General features: G+C 37.4%; 1 protein-coding gene across 1 annotated transcript in view; it reads right to left on the bottom strand.

Moving 5' to 3' along the window:
- Positions 1-19,557, bottom strand: part of fras1 (Fraser extracellular matrix complex subunit 1) — a 352,266-nt gene that overhangs the window by 38,664 nt on the left and 294,045 nt on the right. Inside the window, exons 41-47 of the mRNA XM_015373599.1 lie at positions 18,172-18,325; positions 15,209-15,472; positions 14,653-14,841; positions 11,119-11,238; positions 10,076-10,255; positions 4,458-4,582; positions 532-672 (exon numbers count right to left, since the gene is read on the bottom strand). Of these exons, the coding sequence (XP_015229085.1) occupies positions 532-672; positions 4,458-4,582; positions 10,076-10,255; positions 11,119-11,238; positions 14,653-14,841; positions 15,209-15,472; positions 18,172-18,325 (1,173 nt within the window). The remainder of the gene's footprint in view (positions 1-531; positions 673-4,457; positions 4,583-10,075; positions 10,256-11,118; positions 11,239-14,652; positions 14,842-15,208; positions 15,473-18,171; positions 18,326-19,557) is intronic.

Here is a 19,557-nt window from a genome sequence, read left to right as displayed (position 1 = left end):
TGTTTGCATGGTTGCGTGCCTCTATGTTGCCCTGCAACAGACTGGCGACCTGTCCAAGCTCTACCCCGCCTCTCGCCCATAGACTGCCGGAGCTAGGCAACGCCCCACCACGACCCTGACAGGACTAAGTTGGAGAAGATGGATGCATAATATTGAGAACGATCTTTCCTCACACAGTATCTACACCTCTACATAACAGTTCAATCTTATACCATTTTAATCTGACTTCCAGATGTTTTTAATTACTTTTATAATTTATTTATGTGGGATTAATAGATTTTATTTAGGAGATTCACTTGTTATTCCCACAGGGCTACCGAGATTTAAAAAAAATACTAACTTAAAGTACAGCTCAGAAATCAGATCTGTTTGTTTTGTGGAGCTCTATCGATTATATTGGTAATTATTTAATGTAAAGATTATTTTTTCAATTAATTCATAGTTAATAAAAACAAGCATTTGGTAAATTGACCTTTCTAAATAAACATTTCTAAATATATATATTTACAATATTTAAAACCATCTTTTTACCTCTGTATCTTCATCAGTGGCTTTGAGTTCAAATTCAGTGATGGTCTTCCTCACACCTTCTTGGACTCTCATGCCGGGGACCTGGAGCAGCGGCAGTGAGTCGTCCACTGGTTTTATGGTGATGTAAAAGGTCTGAGCAACCTGCAGGCGAGCAGCAGTTTATCAATCATTGTTTCTTCAAAACTAAACACATCCAATGTCAGTTCTTGCTGAACACTAAACTAGCAACTAATTTGAAAAATCTTTACCGGTAGTTTTATTTTAAGATTTGGTTATAATACCCAATCGTCAGCCTTTTACACGTAACAGTGAGGACAAGGGAGAAAATGATCACACGTTCTTTTGTTAGGCAAGTATTATTGCTTATAAAACTCAAGCAAATAGCCGATGATACAAACAGACCTAAAGCTCTGCAAAAACGGACAGTTTTCTTTTTGTTTTTCTCAAAGCAGCAAACGCTAGAACAATGTTGTTGTTGGTAGTTTTCATACTTAACAATAACTCAAGTGCAGAATTCCCAGGATTTATTCATAGGTTTCTCCCTCTGTAGCACACTCTTCCTTTTTTGGACTTCAGACAAGAATACATTTCAAAATATGCATCACAAACAGTTTGAGAAAACTGTCAGACCTAGAAAGTTTGGTCTTAAACATATCCTGACATACGTATATCTTCTGCAGAACTTTTGTGTTTGACTCCAAGACAAATTGAAGTGAGTGTGCTGCAGTGGGACAGACCTTTAAGTTCTTGTGAAATATTAAATGCTCTTGTAGCCCAGAAAGAAAGAACCAATAACTTGCAGCTTATATAATGTTATATGACTTGTAGCTGGAATGGGATGACTATTATATCTCTAAGATTATTAGTAGAGATAATCAGTAAGTTAAAAACTTGGAATGTGCTAATATTAACATTTAAGATAAACTTTTAATAAAATACAACACCAAGTCAGCACAAATCTTGAATGTCTGTGTTATACATAAACATAAATAAAAGGTAATTTACTCAACAACTATAAATCACAATATATGCTGAATTCCCCCCCCCCGCCCACAAGCCACAAGCCTATAGACTGCAGCAGTGAGGACAGGTGAGAATATAAGCCTAATAATAAGAAATTTTAAATTTCTGTTGTTTTAATGATGATGATTTTTTTAAATCATACCCAATGAAACCTGTTTTTGTAGATAGTCTGATAAAAACAATTTTTGTAGGTACAGGCTAATAGCCAATGTACAGTAGCTCCAAGCATTTAGCCTTTAGCACAGAGTAATAATCAGGTAAGGAGCTCTAATCTGCTTTTATTTATATCTCAGGTTATTGCTCATTCCAGGCAGAAGTGGATTAGGTGATTTGCTGTAGATCCTTGTCCTGCCACAGAGCCAGAATGCTACAAGATGGACCCTGACTTTCATTGAGGACCTTCTGGGAGAGGCCAGAATTTATTGTTCCATCAATCAAGGAGGTCCCTCCAAGTTTGACACTACCACCGCAGTGTTTCACTGTGGGGAAAATTTCCTCTAGAATATTGGATATTCCGTTTGATCAAGATGTTTATTGGAAACTGTGAAATGGGTCTTTGTGATGCTTTCTGGAGAGTGCTGCTATGGCCTTACTGATCACTGTTGAGTCAAATACAGACCATTACTGGAACAAGCTAGGTCTACATTCTTTCAGATTTGATGCTGGATTTATTGTAACCTCCTGCAGGAGTCATTAATATGCTATTGGAATCATTTTGGTCGACCACCCAATGATTGGGGCGAAGGTTCACCTCTGATTAATGGCTCTCCCAGTGATTAACTGGTATCCCAAAGCCTTTGAAATAGCCTTGTAGCCTTTCCAGGATGACTCATACTAATGACTCTGTTTCTAATCTGGTCACCTTTATGTTTTTAAATCAATGTGTGATGTGTCATGTTTTTTTTAAATCTTTGAGCCTACTTCATGTTGTCCATCAGGTTCTCTTTCTGTGATGTTAACAGGTTGAGTGCCAATACTGAAAAACCTAACCAAGATTTTGTTCATCTGGTACTAAAATATTATTAATGGTTTTAAACATTTGAGAAAGACATAAAAATGTCAGAACCAGTCAAATAAACATTGAAATAATTAGTTACCATTTTTCTATAGGTAAAATAAATTACTCAAGACAAGGCGTCTAAAACATTTCTGTTTATTTTCCAATAGGTAACTGAGAATAAGTGTAAATGCACTGAGCCATCACTATAGCAACAAAGCTGAGTTACCACTCAGGTGTAAAGGACAAATGACCTTTATCTCATGTTTCTTTTCACCTCAGAGATTTTCATTAATATGAATATTAAGGCAAATTTATGTAAGAGGCAAATTACAATATGGATGCTGCTGTGCAGATTTAAGAGCCTGAACAGCTTTGCTGTGAGATGGATTTGATACAGGTCAACAAATAAAGTCTCTAAGGATTAGTGAAAACAATGACTCATGTTGAATGAAAAGCATGAAGTTTATACAATCCAATTTATTGCAGCTATTATGTTATCAGCTAATGTGGCAGGATACTGACATCTTCACGATTTGATAGGTGTTACTGGTGTATAACTGTAGTGATTTAACACTGCGTCTATACACATTAAGTGTCTAGGTGTATACAAAAATCCCACTTCAGTGAGTTTCCAGGTTCAAATATTTGTTTTTAGTATTTGTTATTTGTAGCATTTTTTCATATGGTTGGATCAAAAAAATAAAAATAAAATAAAGTGTTTTTTTTAGTTGTTTTTTTTTACTTTAGTCAGAATCAAAAAGAATATTTCAAATACCGGTACATGATTTTTTATTTTATTTTAAAATGTTCTAAAACTGCAAGGTTATTAGATGAATGGAGATGTGGTTGGATTTATTTAATGAGCATAGTAATTCTTATACAACGCTTGGATAAATTATATAAAAAATGCAATAAGAAACCCAGTCATGATAATGAGACATTGAAAAAAAAAAGACTGTTTCCAAATCTTAGAATAAAAAGTGTTTAAAATCACTTTGAGACCATTTTGATATTTTGAAACCCTGGTTTCCCAGATGTATTTGAATGCAACAGAAACAGCAGAAGTTAGTGAAAGCTTGGAGTTCTCTGCGTTTTGGCTTCACTTTTTTAACATCCCCTGGAGAACTGTGTACGGTACGTTTAGTTCCCAGCCAAACATTCTGAATGTGTTCAGGCACAGAACAAGGCCGTATTCATTTAGTAAACATGCGTACTGAACCGACAGGGCTGTACAGATACTTTCAGTATCAACCCAATAAATATTATTGAATTCCACCAGCAAGTATCACTAACTTTAAGGAAGCTTAAAAAAAACAACACAACAAATTATTGAGTGTTTAACAAATTTAACTGTAAGCTCCTAATTTAACCAAATCTTAATATACATATGGTTCAACTTCAAATGTCACCCGAGTTATTTCTATATCTCGAATCCCAAAATTTTGTGTAAAATATTCTTTGGACTGAGGAGATGGAAGTTTGAGTTTTTTTCTGCCGTGCTTCTCGTTACTTCTCCACTAAATTGACACATGAGGTCATAAAAGATCAAAAAGTCAAACACGGTGATGTTCTTTGTTGCTTCAGGGCCTGGTTGATAGGAACCTTACTGTATCTCCATGATCTCTACGGAAATATGGCGAGAAATCAGTGACTGTAAACTTAAACTTCTTTATGGAATACTCAAAAGCCCACCAACAACTCAACATCTGCATGTAGAAAATAAACCCATAAGGCTTTTAGGGTTGATTAGTAAAGGTCCAGACTTTCCAAAGTGGCATTAATGAAATAATACTTAAAAGTATATATATATATATATAAAAATCCCCACCAAATAAGAAACAAACAAAAAAAAGAAATAAATGTTTGTTTGTTTTTCTTTTCTAGCACCTCTCTCCTTATTTACCTCATTAGTGCCGTCGGACACAGTAAAGGAGAACTGGTCGGCGTGTTTTTCTTCTTCACTGGTGTGCACATACTGGATGCTGCGTGATGCCAGATCCGCCTGAGTGAAAGAACTGATTCTGGTACCTGGAGACAAGAAAGGCATTTAAAAATTATCAGCATTTCCCTATTTTTAGTTAATTCATGCAAATATCTTTGTCTCAGTGATATTGTTTTAGCTTGTTTGTGGGTCCTAAAGTTATTAAAAAATGGTTTATTATTCTCTTTATGGAGCTCTATTGGACTTATAGTATGTTGAGGACCTGGATAAAGCTTCAAATCCAGATCAACACAAATATTTTTGCAGGGGCGGGACCTGCAGGGAAACTGGGTCCCAGGGTTGCATAATATGTAGAAGTATAGTATTTAAGTTTTAATCTTTAGATCACAAACGAAGGTCTGTATCTGCTTAAAAATATCAGTAGATCGAGGTTTCTGATCAACTGATGACAATATTTTTTCTCCATGTTATGCAAATATAAAGAGCAGGAAACACGTTTTTATTTTTGGGCTGATTCAAGCTCTATTGTTTTAAGGAATGTACAGTCAGACGTAATATGAATGGATGTAAAGTCACTTAAGTCACTGTAACTTAAAGGTTGCTTGGTACATTAAAGCTGTAAAAATAGTTTTTTAATTTTTTAAGTTTTAGGTTTTCCAAAATGATTGGACACAAGTATTTCAGAGCTTTCTGCCTTATTGGAAAATATAGGGAAATTCGTGAGACGTTTTTAATAATCTTGCATTTGTAAGTATTTGAAAAGATCCTGGTTTGTTAGATCATATGTCTTTAAGTTCCTAAAAACTTTTCATTTTACTTTGTTTAATAATTTTACATATGGCTGTTCCTATGGCTAATCCTTCTTTTTCTACTGTTTGAATTTGGAGTCATATTGGTCTGGTTTATTTTATTATCATAAGAAATCAATTTTAGAACGCCAAGTTCTGGTGAAGATTCTCAGTCATCTAGGTCATAGTCATTCAAACAAAATTAAAAAAGTAAAAAAAAAAAAAACAACCCTGGACATTGTTTTCCAAGCTTGAAGACGTTTCGCTTCCCGTCCAGGAAGCTTTCTCAATTCAAAATGTCTGGATTTAGCGTTGAGTTCCAGGTTTCATAGAGTAGCCCAACAAAAGCCTTATTATGGCTTAGAAAACATGAAAATTAAATTGAAAGAAAAGGTCCATCCCTTAGCAATGGAGAGTCATTGAGGTCTTTGTTGGCTTGCATAACACGATACTGGCCTATGCCTCTGAAGGAATCATTAGGGTGCCAATCTATGAGGCTGGAATTCAAAAAAGTGTGTAAAATAGGGGGAGGGGAGTGTTGGCCTACTGGTTAGAGCAGTGTGCTTGTGCTCTGAAAAGGTTTCAAGTACCTGAACCGGGTACTTGAAACCCAAAGTCTGCACTCTGGGTTCCTAAGTAAAAGACCCTTAACCCCACACTGCTCCCCGGATGCTGCACAATGGCAGCCCACTGCTCCCCAATGGGATGGGTTAAATGCAGAGAGTGTATTTCCCCATTGTGGGGCAAAAAAAGGGATTTACATAGCACAAAAAAACTCCAGAAATTTTTAATTGAGGAAGGGCAGCATTAAATAATATATCTAATATATTTTTAATTTGGAACTGCCATTCCTCATCTTACTTTTGGTAGCTATAATGTAGTGCAGCGTATTCTTGGTTGTTTTCCTTCCCATATAAATCTTGATAGTTATTTCACAGACCTGGGTTTGTGGGACATTATAGTCAGGGGCATAAAAAAATACAACAAATGTGATAATATATTCATTTTTCTTCTTCTTATTCTGTTACTTAATCCCAGTAGATAGGTCTACCACCTTTCAATGCCTTTCCTCATATTAACCTCTATCGGTCCATAATTGTTTTGATATATATTAATGTTGGGTCTTTCGGTATATTTAATCATAGGAACTCAATAGATTTTTTTTCCCAGTTTAGTTTCCATTTCTTTAGATCTTGATTTGGAGAGCAGTTGAACATGTTGTTTATGTTATAACCAGACAAAAGACAGAATGTATCAAATATCTATTAGTACTCAAAAGGTTCCACTAGCTTGGATAAGTCTACCATATTTAATCCATGAACAGACTTGTTATATGCATCTGTTGATTAACCTCTCTTCCTGTTATTTGGGTGCTCTATCTTAGCATCTGAGCTAAATGTAGAAGGCAGACAGTACAGCAACCCGGCCTGGTCCGAATTGATCCTAAAGTCCAGATGATCGACCAAAAAGACTTCTTGTAAGTTAACAACCTGAACAGACTGAGACGATAGTTTTTTCTTCTGGTTAATGGTTAATAATTCTGCTTGAAAATATAATCCTAATTCAAACCAAGAGGATTTCAACAGCCGGTCCAGATATTCAGCCTCACAGGTGAGCAAGTTAGGAACACCTGGTGATTGAGCAAATCGCTAGATGGAATCATTTGACCAACATTCATATTATTGTTTATCCTTGAATGGAACACTAAATTAATTAACCATAACCTCTGGTGATAGTCATTATTAAATTCATAATCAAACATTTAATATGTTTTCAAAGCTTCCTAATGTGCTGGAGTGACGGGGAAAAAAAAAAAACCTCTACAGTAAAATGATGCTGAGTGTGTTATTGATGCAGCTCTGCATAAAAGTTAAATGTCATTTAAAAACTAAAAGGGCGAAACTAAATAGGGAGAATAAATGCATGACTGAATAAATGAATTAATACATGATAAATAGACTAAACTTGTTTGGCACTTTTCTAGTCAGTCCAACCACTCCAAGACGTCTGCACTAAAACCTCCCAATCATAGAGCAACACAAACGCATATTCTGATAGCAGAATGGTAGCAGCTGGAGGAAGGAGAAAGCTGGAATCAAACCCACAACTTCAGGATTCAAAGATGACTTCCCATCCAAAAAATTCCCCATAAGTAACTAACAGATAAATAAATAATCTATTTCCAAAACTTCTATTTGAGGGAAGTTGTGGTGAATATTCAGGTAAAGCAGGTTGGAGTCTTTGTTCACATATAAACAGATTCAACCACCAGATCTGACAGCCTGAGTTGATTAATTAGCCTTTTGAGGTCTCTGGCTGCAGGAGGGGGGCATTGTTAGGGGCGTTCAGTTATCCTGACATTTCTCATACACCGACATGTCATCCCTCTGGAGCCGTCAGCTATCTCTGCACGTTAGCATGAAAATGACAGATGTATTGCAAGACTAGTGGAGATTCTCCAGAGATGCTACGTGTTTCTGAGGTAAAGAGAAGCTGGGAGAAAAGAAGGCTGATCAGCATGCTGTGTGTGAATACAGGCATCTGAAGTGTCCATTCAGCTGAGGCAGGATAGAAGCTGATAATTACCCCTCTGTGATCCCAAGACGATTCAAACTTTCTGCTGCTTCATTTGTAATCCAACAATAAATCTTGATCTCTTTCCTTCTGTCATTAACAGAAACACTTAAAGCTTCAGGCTCGTTGATGCATCAACACTGCAAGTGTTTGACATTTTTCAGCATGAAAACTGATTTCACAAACCTTTTCTTTTAATCTAAAAGTGACTTATGGTTTCAATGACAACTCTAACTTTAAAAAGCCTTCTGTTACATAAAGCATTAACAAAGCAGAGGCGTTACAACGTTCTCTAAATTAAATTATTTGACACCACGCAGAGAGCTTGCACTGCATTTAAAATTTGATGGAGCCAAAACTGTATAATTAGGGCAGGAAAACTGAAAAGATCTCTCTCTCTTATCTTTGTGCTAGACTCTTTGCCAATTCCAAAAACAGTAGAAATAAAGCACACTCACATAGAAAATCTATATTTTACAGGTTGTTCTGAAAAGCCTTATGAATAAGAAATATCTCTAACTTTAGCACAGCCTTATTGTCCTTAGTGTCGCATCCATTGCTGCAGAGTGCAGGCTGCCCTGCAGCACAACATGGAGGACAATTGTCAGGACACTGTATATTCTATAAAAACTTTTGCTCAATAATGTCTTTCTCTCATATCTGTCTCTCTTTCATCTTGTGGAGGTATAAACACAGTTTCTCTGTTCTGACCCCTGCCCTTGAAGTTTCGGTAAGCTGGAATGTTCCATGTTTTCTCCTTTCATGGAAGATGGCTCTCAGTGTGGCTCTATGGAGTCTCGAAGCTTTAGAAGGGACTGTAGCATTTCCCTGATTGATGCTAAATGCTTCCTTCCTAATTTTCTGCCCCATTATACTTGACTTCTAGAAGGTTTTATGAGTGCGTTACCTTACGTTTAACTTACATTTATTTTGTGTCACTAGATAAAATAAAATCAGCAATTCTAAGATGTGATACAGTGTGGGTAATTCATGCTTAAACAGGTGGGGCAATCACCTCTTTCCTCTTACATTTATTTAGAAGCTGCATATAGTGTTTACTTTGTGATGATCAATAGCATGTCCACACCTGAAATAGGGTAAAGCTTTGCACTTAAATGTATTTATTCATTCAATGATATACCGTATGTTAATTTGCAATAAGTTTGATTTGTTTATATACATTTATTTTATTTGTAACAACTCCAAATCAGTTCATGTATCTATTTTTTCACTCACTTTTTACTTTCTATAATCTCTGGGAATTTGCCCTCAACAAGATGGCAGCCAGGGCTCGGAGCACCTGAACAAGCACTAATTGGACTGTACCACCAGCTCCTGGTGGTACAGTCCTAATGGTCATAATTTTTTTTTCATCTTAAGTTTATTTGTAGATTCAATTGAAGAAGTTCAATGTGTTTTTATATTCCTTCTTTGCTGCAGTTTAGTTTAACAAACGTATCTGTCCTGTGTTATAGCTTATGGAGTGTTGTTCTATAAATGTGTGTGTGTGTGTGTGTGTGTGTGTGTGTGTCTGTGTGTGTGTGTGTGCGTAAGTGCGTAAGCTGTTTCTTAGGTCAGGCGTGTTTTGCTTTTGCCTCAGTTGGTTTGTTCACATTTTAAATTAAATTCTGTTTCTTTGACAATTATGAGCTCAGAGTCTGTGTTTTTATATTGAACCCTTCATGTTAAAATGAAAACTGTTTTTCTGATCATAGCTGTGACTCTTCATGCCTTCCAACTGTTACTCCATAACTAACTCTGTCTCTCACAAATTAGTTTCATGATCTGTTAGGTTAAAGCAGTGGTTTCCAAAGTTGCAGATTGGGAGAGGTAAAAACAGGTAAAATGAATTGAAAACATGAAACATTTAGTTGTTTTTTTTTAAAATGCATTAACTGCAGATTTTGTTAAATTGTAAAACTTAAAATAATTACACTCTAAAGGTGGTGGTTGTGTGATTTTTAGGACATTACATTGCAAAAATGTAATTTGATACACTTGACTTTTCTTTGCTCAAAGGGTTGGTTTGAGGAGGTGCAAAAACTTTCTTGCAAACCAAAGATTGGCTCAGCAGGAAAACTTTGAAAACTGCTGGATTTGATTATACCAAAACACTTTCAAAGCTCTATATGCTCAAGAAACTCACCACTCTATGAGTCTGCAGCATGAACAGGCATGCTAATCTAATCTAATCTGCCAGCTAAAGCAGCCACCTACCTGGATTGGTAACATGTTCGAGCTGCCCCAGGGTGGTCTGCTTGGTGATCCGGTAGACGAGCTCGCCCGGTTCGCTGTCCTGGTCGCTGGACGACAGCTGCAGCGTGGTCAGCTTCTTCACAGAGTTCTCATCCAGCGCCAGGCCTTTGTTTACCACCACAGAAGGAGGAAGATGATCCTCTGGATAAGAGAGATATGAAATAAATTCATGTTAAAGCACAGGTTTGTTGATGACGCTTGCTTGCTTTGTGCCGGGGTCAGAATTATTGAAAGTGATTCATCCAGCAAAGCACTAAATGGAGGTAATTTTCCTCAAGGTGGTAAAAGAAATGATGGGTTAAATCAGCAGACGAAAAATGAACAGACAAAATTAGAGACAGGAATAACCACTTTAAGGGAAATGAAGACGGTTAAAAAAGGTTAAAAGTTAAAGAAACTAACAGAAATATTCTGGTATAAAACAATAAAGCAGAAGAACACAGAAAAGCTGGAAGAAAATAACAAACCAGAAAGCTGCGAGGAACAGAAAAGCAGTTGGTTTCCAGCAGCCTCCGAAGTGGGGGATAAAATGCTAAATCACAGCAGGTTTTATTCTCAGGAGGAAGAGTTCAAACTCAGGTTTAGAGATCTGTTTTCAAGCAGGGTAGGTGAGATATAGTCTAAATAAGAAACTATAGGCTACATCTGCAGTGGAGACTCACAGGCATTATAGTTCCCAATTGTTGTCAAACAATTAACACACATGGTGCAATGACTAAAAGGAGAAACAAAGAAATGCCAACACAGCCGGGAAAGAAAATAACATGCTTTATGGTATAGATGAAAGAAATAAGTTGTGGGAATTTGCAGAGTTAATAAAATGCATCAGTAGCTCCCACAGCAAAAACCTCGGAGGACATCTTGTATTCAGTCTATGTCCCGTGTGGAGCGCAGGACAAAGGCATAAATCTGTAGTAATTGCCTTGTCTTCTTCAACAAATGGAAGACCACTACAGCCCGTTTTCTTTTAGGCTGCAGGTAGAGGAGTACGGAGGAAACCTTACCCAGAACGCTGATGAAGAAGGACTGGTCGATCAGTTTGCTGCCCTCCGGATCGACCAGGTTGAACTTGAAAGACAGGATCCCTCCTTTCTCCCCTTTCTCATGGCTGTACTGCAGCAGGCCTGAAAGAGACAAACACCCACTGTCAACCTAACTCCATGCACAGCGCTAACAGCTGTGAAAGTTACACAGTGTTAAACCGCGTTTAATGGCTGCAACATTATTCCAAATGGGATGAATAAAGAGTGCAGACAGCTTTAATCTGAAGTTACCTGCATCTCTGAGCACAAGCTTTAATTTAGCTGTTTCTGTTGTTCTGTGCAAACACACTGAAATGAGTGCAATCATGAGCGGCATTCATTTTTACACGGTGTTTGAGTTTTTTTTTTTATTAGGAAGCCAAAACTGCAAGGAAGCTGTAATAGAGTGAGATTAAAAATCGTTTGGGAAGGAATGGCTGCTGCAAAGTGAGAGTTATTTGTCCTTTTGGTGAATTTCTGACATTTCTTGAAGAACAGGGCTACATATTTGCCTTCATCAGCAGAATTTTGTTTCTTGGGGTAGTGTTTATAGTGTCTAATAGTACCTTAGCTGTTTAGGCCTTGAATTAAGTTTGGAGAGTATTTTTAAGCCAGAACTGCATGCCTGCCTAACTGCTTCAAGGAGACATAAACATTTTTTTTTATAATATAGTATATCTTGAAAGGTAATGTTTATCTACACAAGAAGCACAGACTTGATCCTCTACCATCCAAATAACACCTTGAGAATAGAGGGAACTGGTGCGCATCTTCAGGTTACAGCCATATGCTGGGAATAACCAAACATGGGAAAGTGTGTGCGACATGTATGGAGGATTTTTTTCTGCCAAAATCTAGTGTTGCACCGATAACGATACCAGTATCGGGTGGGGCCCAATCCAGCACTAAAATGTTGGTATCGGTATCAGCGAGTACCAACAAATAGGGCACCGATACCATTTTGACAGCCAAAAGTTTCTTCAACTATTGTCACCCATTCCAGGAAGCCAATAAAAAGTTCTACTGGATTCACTTTGTATTAGTCTTTTTCCTGCTTCACAAAGGTAGGCAGCATCTTGACAAAGCCATGATGGCAATTATGTTACGTCCAAGTAGTATGCAGTTCTTCATATATACACACACATCCGTTTCAAGCAGATGGTATTGGTGTGGTAACGGTATCGGCCAAAACTGCACAGCAAGGTATCGTATCAGAGCCAAAAAATGGCATCGGGGCAACACTACCAAAAACCAAGAGCATGCACTTTCAATTTGAGAGCAGAATTTCCTCTACTTGCATTCAAAAGTTATATTGCTCGCCTTCAAAACTTCTGCTTTCTCTCAAATATATACCCTTCTCTATCAAATCTTTGTTTTTGCTCTTAGATCTAATGCTTCTTACACATTATTTTCTCGTCTCCTTTACTTCCTTCTCCTTGTGTGCAAACCAGTATCTGCTTCACAGACTGGAGTCAAATCGTTGCCTAGCAACCTTTACAACCAATAAAACAACAGCCTCAGAAAGGGTGGGCGTTTCTCAATATGCGTTCTTGAGCGTTCTCGTGTGCTTGTGTACTCGTGACACGTCATCAGCCTCAGCCCGAGTACCGTTCCAATTCTCGAGAACACCAGATCGAGAACGCAACAAATCCCCGGATGTTGTTCTCGCCCCGCCCTCTTAATCGAGCATGCATCAGAGCAGACTTGTGCGTTGTTCATACTGACCGCTTCCCCAGAATGCCCCGCGGCCGCAGCTTGATTCGAGACAGCACTCACAGTGTTAAGTTAAACATTCCCTTTTCTGCTGCTGTTGTTCTTCAAAAGTACGTTTTGAAATCGTTTGAGGCGATAACATTATACATTTAAGCCTCCCTGTGTGGTCTGTTTACAGAGTTAGTGCGAAATTAAAAAAAAAAGTCCGACGTTGAGCGGACCAGAGTGACCAGCAGACCTCCGAGGGTAACCGCAGCCAGGGCTAAATTTAGCCCGTCTGTAGTGCACTTCTCTCGGTCTAGTTATGTGTGAACTACAGCTCGTTCTGATGGCATTTTTTTGCGGTTCGGTAATTTTTTTTAAATGTTTTTTAAGCTTTAGAAATTAAAAATATTGTTTTCAAAATGTTTTGTGTAGGGAATAAATAGTTTTGACTGTTAAAGAAATGCTAAAGAACGTTGCATGTGATGACGTCACGAGTACGCTTCTGTTCCAATACACATACTTGCTTGCGTGCTCGCGTTCTCGTCAAGTCCGATCTTCCTGCGTTCTCGCCAAGAACGGACTTGACGAGAACGCGAGTATGTACTCGCGTTCTCGTGAATTGAGAAACGCCCGGTGTGTTTATTTTCTTTTACTGAGTTTGCTACCGCTTATTGATGATAAAAATCTCCTCAAATGTTTTCTTGTCAACAAATTGTATGGGATTGTCTTCGATATGCCAAATCAAATATTTGAAATCATAGACAATAACTGAACAGATTTATGAACCATTTTAGCCCCAATAAAGGTAGGCTACTGTACTTAAGAGTCTTGGAGTTGATACACCTTCAGGCCTGAGGTGAACACAAAACTATAGCAGGCTAGTCAAGGCAGATGCTAATTCTGCCTCCTACAGAAAATTTTGTGACTCTTCCAAAAAAGTTAAACCAATCCACTGGACTTATCAAGTTGGAAGACATTTCGCTTCCCATCCAGGAAGCTTTATCAATTAAAAATGTCAGAAATAGCATTGAGTTCAAGGCTATGGAATCTTCACCAGCAATTTGTGACTCTTCCTTTTTCCTAATTGTTTGTGTTTTCAGCTTCTTATTTTATTAGAATTTATATAATTTATATTGATACGCAATTTAATCATCAGTAAGCAGTAGCAGGGAAACTCATTAGAAGGAAACAAGCGCAGCCTTTCTGATGCTGTCGTTCTATTGGCTGGAAAGGTTGCTAGGCGACGATCCGACTACAGTCAGAGAAAGTGAAGGAAATCCACAAGCAAAGCCGATTGGTTTGCTAATGAATCCTGACTCGAGATACATAAGTAAAATAAATATTTACATTTTAAAATAAGTCCTGAAAAGAAACAAAAAGATTAACAGTCAAATCCCACGGCTGAAAATTAAGAGAAGGGTGCCACAGTTTTACCATGATACTTTCCTACCATAAAACTAAAACCATGGTGTTTTGTTATTAACATATAGCATTCAATGTTAGATTTGAGTTATTTTCAGTTTTTTTTACTTTTGTCACTTAAAATATCAATGTTTCTTATCACTTCCTTTCACAACTTTTTTTTTTTTTCAAATTTTGCTTTCAGCAGTGATTGCTCATAATAACAGTGGAGTATGCAGCTTAGTCATCTTTCATAGTTTACAGATCCAACTGTTCTGTTTACGTCTTGTTAGAAGTTGCTGTACAGTTTGATTCTAGGTGATTCTACTGCCGCAGAAATAGATAAATAAAGAATGGTAAAAAGGAAAGAGAAAATAAACTCAAAACCAAGACAGAAAGAAAATAAAAAGCTGGCACCTTTGTTGACGTCCTCCTGAGTGAAACTCTGAACAGGACCTTTGGTAGAAACCTTCTCCACATGGCTGCTCCTGCCCAGCTGCAGCTTGCCCACTGGAGGGTCTTTGGTCAGGATGTAGCGCAGCTTCATGTTGTCCGAGTCGATGTCTGTAGCCTTCAGATTCTGCTCTGTGATTTTAGACAAGGATCCTGCAAAAAACACAGCATTTGGTTATCTTTTCGTTCACCATGTGTCCATAATCAGAGATATTCTTCATCCAGTTAAAATAAACAGAAATGCAGAATGCATCAAGGTATATCTAGCATAACTGTCCCAACAAATTTACAGCATAATTATGCAACATTTTATAAATTGCTACCAATGAATAAGTTTGTTCATTAAAATATCTGTGAGGTTAAATACGATCAAGCAACAGTTTTCTCACATTGAGCCAATTAAAACAGTTAGACAGAAAGTGGAGTTAATTGGAACATTAACAGTTAGAAACAATGTGCTAATTACTGTTAGCACTAATGTGGAAACAACATTCTGCTCTAAACGTCTCCTGACTCTCACCTGCTGGAAGCTGCAGGCCTCTGTTGACGGTCATTCGAGGTCCCTCACTCTTCCTGACATCCATGGTGAACTGCAGGAGGCCCGTCTGGGTCTTGATGCCATCGGTGACGGTGAAGCCCATTTCATCAGCTCCCCCGTTGACAGTTTCAGGTGTGTAGACCAGCAGCTGGTCCAGGACGTCCTGGTAGGTGAAGGTGGAGCCCTGTGTGAGGATGCGTCCGTTTTCCAGAGGCTGGGAGTAGAATTGCCGCCGACGCAGTTTACCTGAGAAAGATTACAACAATATGAAGAGGGGGCTGCTCCTATTTAACATCCATATGCTCCCTTTAGCTCAGATGACATTAAACAACAAGATTAGTTATAATAAATATGCAGCTTTACATCACAATGTCACCAGATGACTATAAACCCATCAGAGCATTGGTTAGAAAAGATAAAAATGTGGATGCACCACAATTTTCTCCAACTGAATAAAAAAAAAACTGAGGTTATTCCCTCAGATTATTACCGGATTATGGCTAGATCTGAACCTTCAGAGGCACATAAAGACAGTTACTAAGTCAGCCTTTTATCACCTGTAGGCCATTTCCAGGATTAAAGGACTAATGGTTGAGCATGATCTAGAAAAACCCATTCATGCACATAGCTCTAGTGGAATTGATCGCTGCAACATGGTCTTCATAGGTTTGCCTAAAAAGTCCATCAGACAGCTGCAGCTGATCCAAAACTCTGCTGCCCACGTTCTCACTAGAATTATGAAAGTAGAGCACATCAGCCCGGTTGTGAAGTCCTTGCATTGGCTCCCTGTAGCTCAAAGAATAGGCTTTAAAATGGAATGAATGGATCAGCACCTCAATACATAACAGATTTGTTTTCCGTGTATCATCCTCCCAGACCACTCAGGTCTTCTAGTTCCAATCTAGAACTAGTATAAAACATGGAGAAGCAGCATTTAGTTCCTATGCTGCACTGATCTGGAACAAACTTCCAGAAGACTGCAAAAGTGCTGAAAGCCTGAGTTCTTTAACTGCCACAAGCTGCCTTTGATTGTAGAAGTTAAACTGTTAACTGAGGTATTATAAGTTTAAGGTTGTTTTATCAAGTTTTTTATCCTTTTATTGCTTTTGTTTTCTCTCTGTTTTACAGTTTAATTCATATAAGGCACCATGAATTGTCTCTGTACTGAATTGTGCAAATAAAGAAACTTTCCTTGCCTTAAATTAAACCATTCAGATGTGAGTCTTCTCATGTGATTTGGTTCACAATATATATCTAAGGTCAGAAACAGGTTAAAGTCAGATGTGAGAGTTTTTTAAATCTGTTGTTCAGGTCTAAAAAGGTAATTTTTAAAGCGATTTATTTGAAAAATCAAGAAGTAATTAGAATAACGTGTGGCAGGTAGTGAAACTGAAACCCGGAAAGAAGGGATTACAGAGGGGAAAATATATTTTTGTATATAAACAAGATATATTTTTTGGTATATATTTTTTTTTACAATAATGATTCTAATTATTATTGAAAAACTGCTGTTTTTCTGTTGAGGTGAGACACTTTTTTTCTGATGCTCAGGTGTTCAATTATCCAAGTTTGACCAAATAAAGTAATGTTAAATAAATGTCAATTTATTTATAACGATTAAAATAGACTGTAAATTGTTTAAGTCTTAATAATTGTTGCAGATTGAATAATTAGATTAAGATTTAAAACAGAAATCCCTATAGTCTTAGTTAATTTGTTATTTTCGGAGTCAAGTTTTTTGCTCTACATATTATTCAGAGGATTTATTAAGATGAGTCAATGAGTTGCACGCAGTAGTGTAGCAGCATCCTGAGGCTAGAGAGCGTTTCCCTGTGATAAATCAGTTTGTTTGAAAGGGTCGGTGGAGTGAAGACAATAAAGAAGTGGCCTGTTAAAAAGAGAAACTGCCCAACTTCCATCATTTTGTATGAAATCACTCAGATTCCTGCTTCTTCCCAGCACTTCTACACAACAGCGGTTTTATAGCAGCTTTACGCTCCACCTCACCGGCTGTTTTACGGCTCTTTAACTGCGGACAGGGCGTTATTACACTGTGTTCAACCCAGGTGTGTGTGCGTAGAGTTTAAAAAGAGATGGAAGATGAAATTAGGAAGGCAGCTAATTTCTGGTGGAAAATCCATCAGACGCCTCTTCTCAGCTGGTGTTTCAGAGGCTGCCATCGTGTCAAGACAGTTATGGAGGTTTTAAACCCATTAATGTCTTGACATGATGGGAAACTGAAAATTGGAGGGTTTGTTTATGTATTTTTTTCTGTGTGACAGAAAAACAAAAATAGTTTCCCATCCAGGTCCAGGATTTTATCCACTAAAATTGGCCTGGGTGATAAACTGCTGGTAAACAAACAAATACAGTCATCTATATCTTGTCTTGTGAAGCAATTTCCTTTAACCCAGCAGGTTTTGGCATGTTGGAAGGAGAACTCATTCTGCGCCTGTGATCAGCCGTCAGCAGGGTGGAGCGTTTGGAGGTCGGCTGGTCTGAGTGTGTGTGAGGAATGGCTGCGGTTAAAGAGCCCCGCTGCTGCAGACCAACGCTGTGTTTGTCTTGTTTTAGACCGTTTGGGTGTCAAAGTGAGAGTAATGTGTTTACGCCTCTGTATGCGCCTTCTTCTCGGTCACATTCAGAATAATTTATTGTAAACATACTTCAACCTAAGTGCTGAACTGGTTGTTAGAGCTAAGTTTGTGCAGAAGGATTACCTGACTGACTGATGCTTGGTTTAGATTTTGCCTTTATTCTAATAAATGTACATCTAAAGAAATTAGAATGTCAAGAAATTATTTTAGAAAATAATTACATAGATTTTTAAAAATCCATTTTTTGCCTTTTTAAACAATAAGCTTCAATATCTGTTGAAAAGCTTCACAAAACCAGGTGAAAATGAGCAAAGTGTTGATATGCTGTTTATGTGTTTCGGGGCTCACCGTAGGCGGGAATCCGGATGATGGTAAATAATAATTCATTTTCCGGTGTGTCTTCGTCGAAGACACTGAGAGACGAGTTGGTGATGACGACTCCGGAGTTTTCCTCCACATGGATGCTGCTCACTGAAACCGTCAGCTCTGGTTCGGCTTTACTCTGCAGGTGGACAGAGACACAATAGGAGTAATCAGAAAAATACCACAGCTGGATGTTTTTATAGTGGCCATGATTAAGCCAAAATAATTAAATGATAAGAATTATCTTTAAATGTATATTGTCTTGTTCCATTGGCAAAGTGTCTCACCTCCTGAATTCAAGAAAAAATTGAATTATTATTAAAAAAAAATTATTTATTTAGATTACATTTTCTTGTAGTGTAACTACCTTGAAAGTTAATCTATTTGTGGAAGAAAAACAGTTAGAATGCTGAAAATAAGTAATGCATAAAAAAGACACTAAACTAATAAACTAAATTAAGAAAATCATCAAACAGTAAAGGTCCGGATACATTTTTTTATTATATAATCTATTACTTTAAACAGCATTTAACACTGAGATAAGATGAGGTGTTTACGCATCCATGTTATACATTACATTTTTAAATAAAAGATATAAAAAGATAAAATGTTTCCATTTTAAAATCTAAAGTCTTTTTTTGAGGTAGAGAACAAAAATCGTTTAATTTGGCTTTAGACAATTATTATTATTATTTTTTTTTCTGGGTTAATGAGAGCAGTGGGCTTTATGCTGCCCTGCAAGGCTTTAAACCTGGGTTTGAATGGAGACAAAGCCATTCCAAAGCACATATCAAGGTGCTCATTCTGAGCCTGGATCCATATTTATTTCTGATTCTGTTCATGGTGGAGAATCCTGCTTCACAGCAGCAGGTTGAGCCAAACATACTCAAAACTGGCGGTTGCCTAATGGACACTATGAACTCCTTTTTTCAAAGAAACTGAAAAAACAAACCACCACTGAGATTGTCTCCTCAGCCTTTCTCTCTGATGAACTCAAAGAACACCGCACAACCTCGGTAGTGAGATACCCAGAAGGGACTGGCGGCATTTATAGGAGGAATGGTCCATTTGAGCAAAAATTTTTCTATTTTTTTTCGATTTTTTATATATACATATGGAGCTTTGTGTTGTATTTGTTGTTATCTAAAAAGAAAAACAAAGTAAACACATTGATTATCATTTTACTCTCAGTAAACTTTATTTTAGTAAAATTAAAAATATGGGAACAGAGGAGTGGTCAATAAGGTTTTTTGAAAAGAAAAGGAATTAAGTCAGATGTTTCCACTCTGTTTTGAATAAATTCAAATGAAGGAAGGAAGGAAGGAAGGAAGGAAGGAAGGAAGGAAGGAAGGAAGGAAGGAAGGAAGGAAG

The sequence above is a fragment of the Cyprinodon variegatus genome, unplaced genomic scaffold (assembly GCF_000732505.1).
Source record: "Cyprinodon variegatus isolate N-32 unplaced genomic scaffold, C_variegatus-1.0 Scaffold89, whole genome shotgun sequence".
Lineage (NCBI taxonomy): Eukaryota > Metazoa > Chordata > Actinopteri > Cyprinodontiformes > Cyprinodontidae > Cyprinodon > Cyprinodon variegatus.
This window is presented reverse-complemented; position numbering and strand designations above follow the sequence as displayed.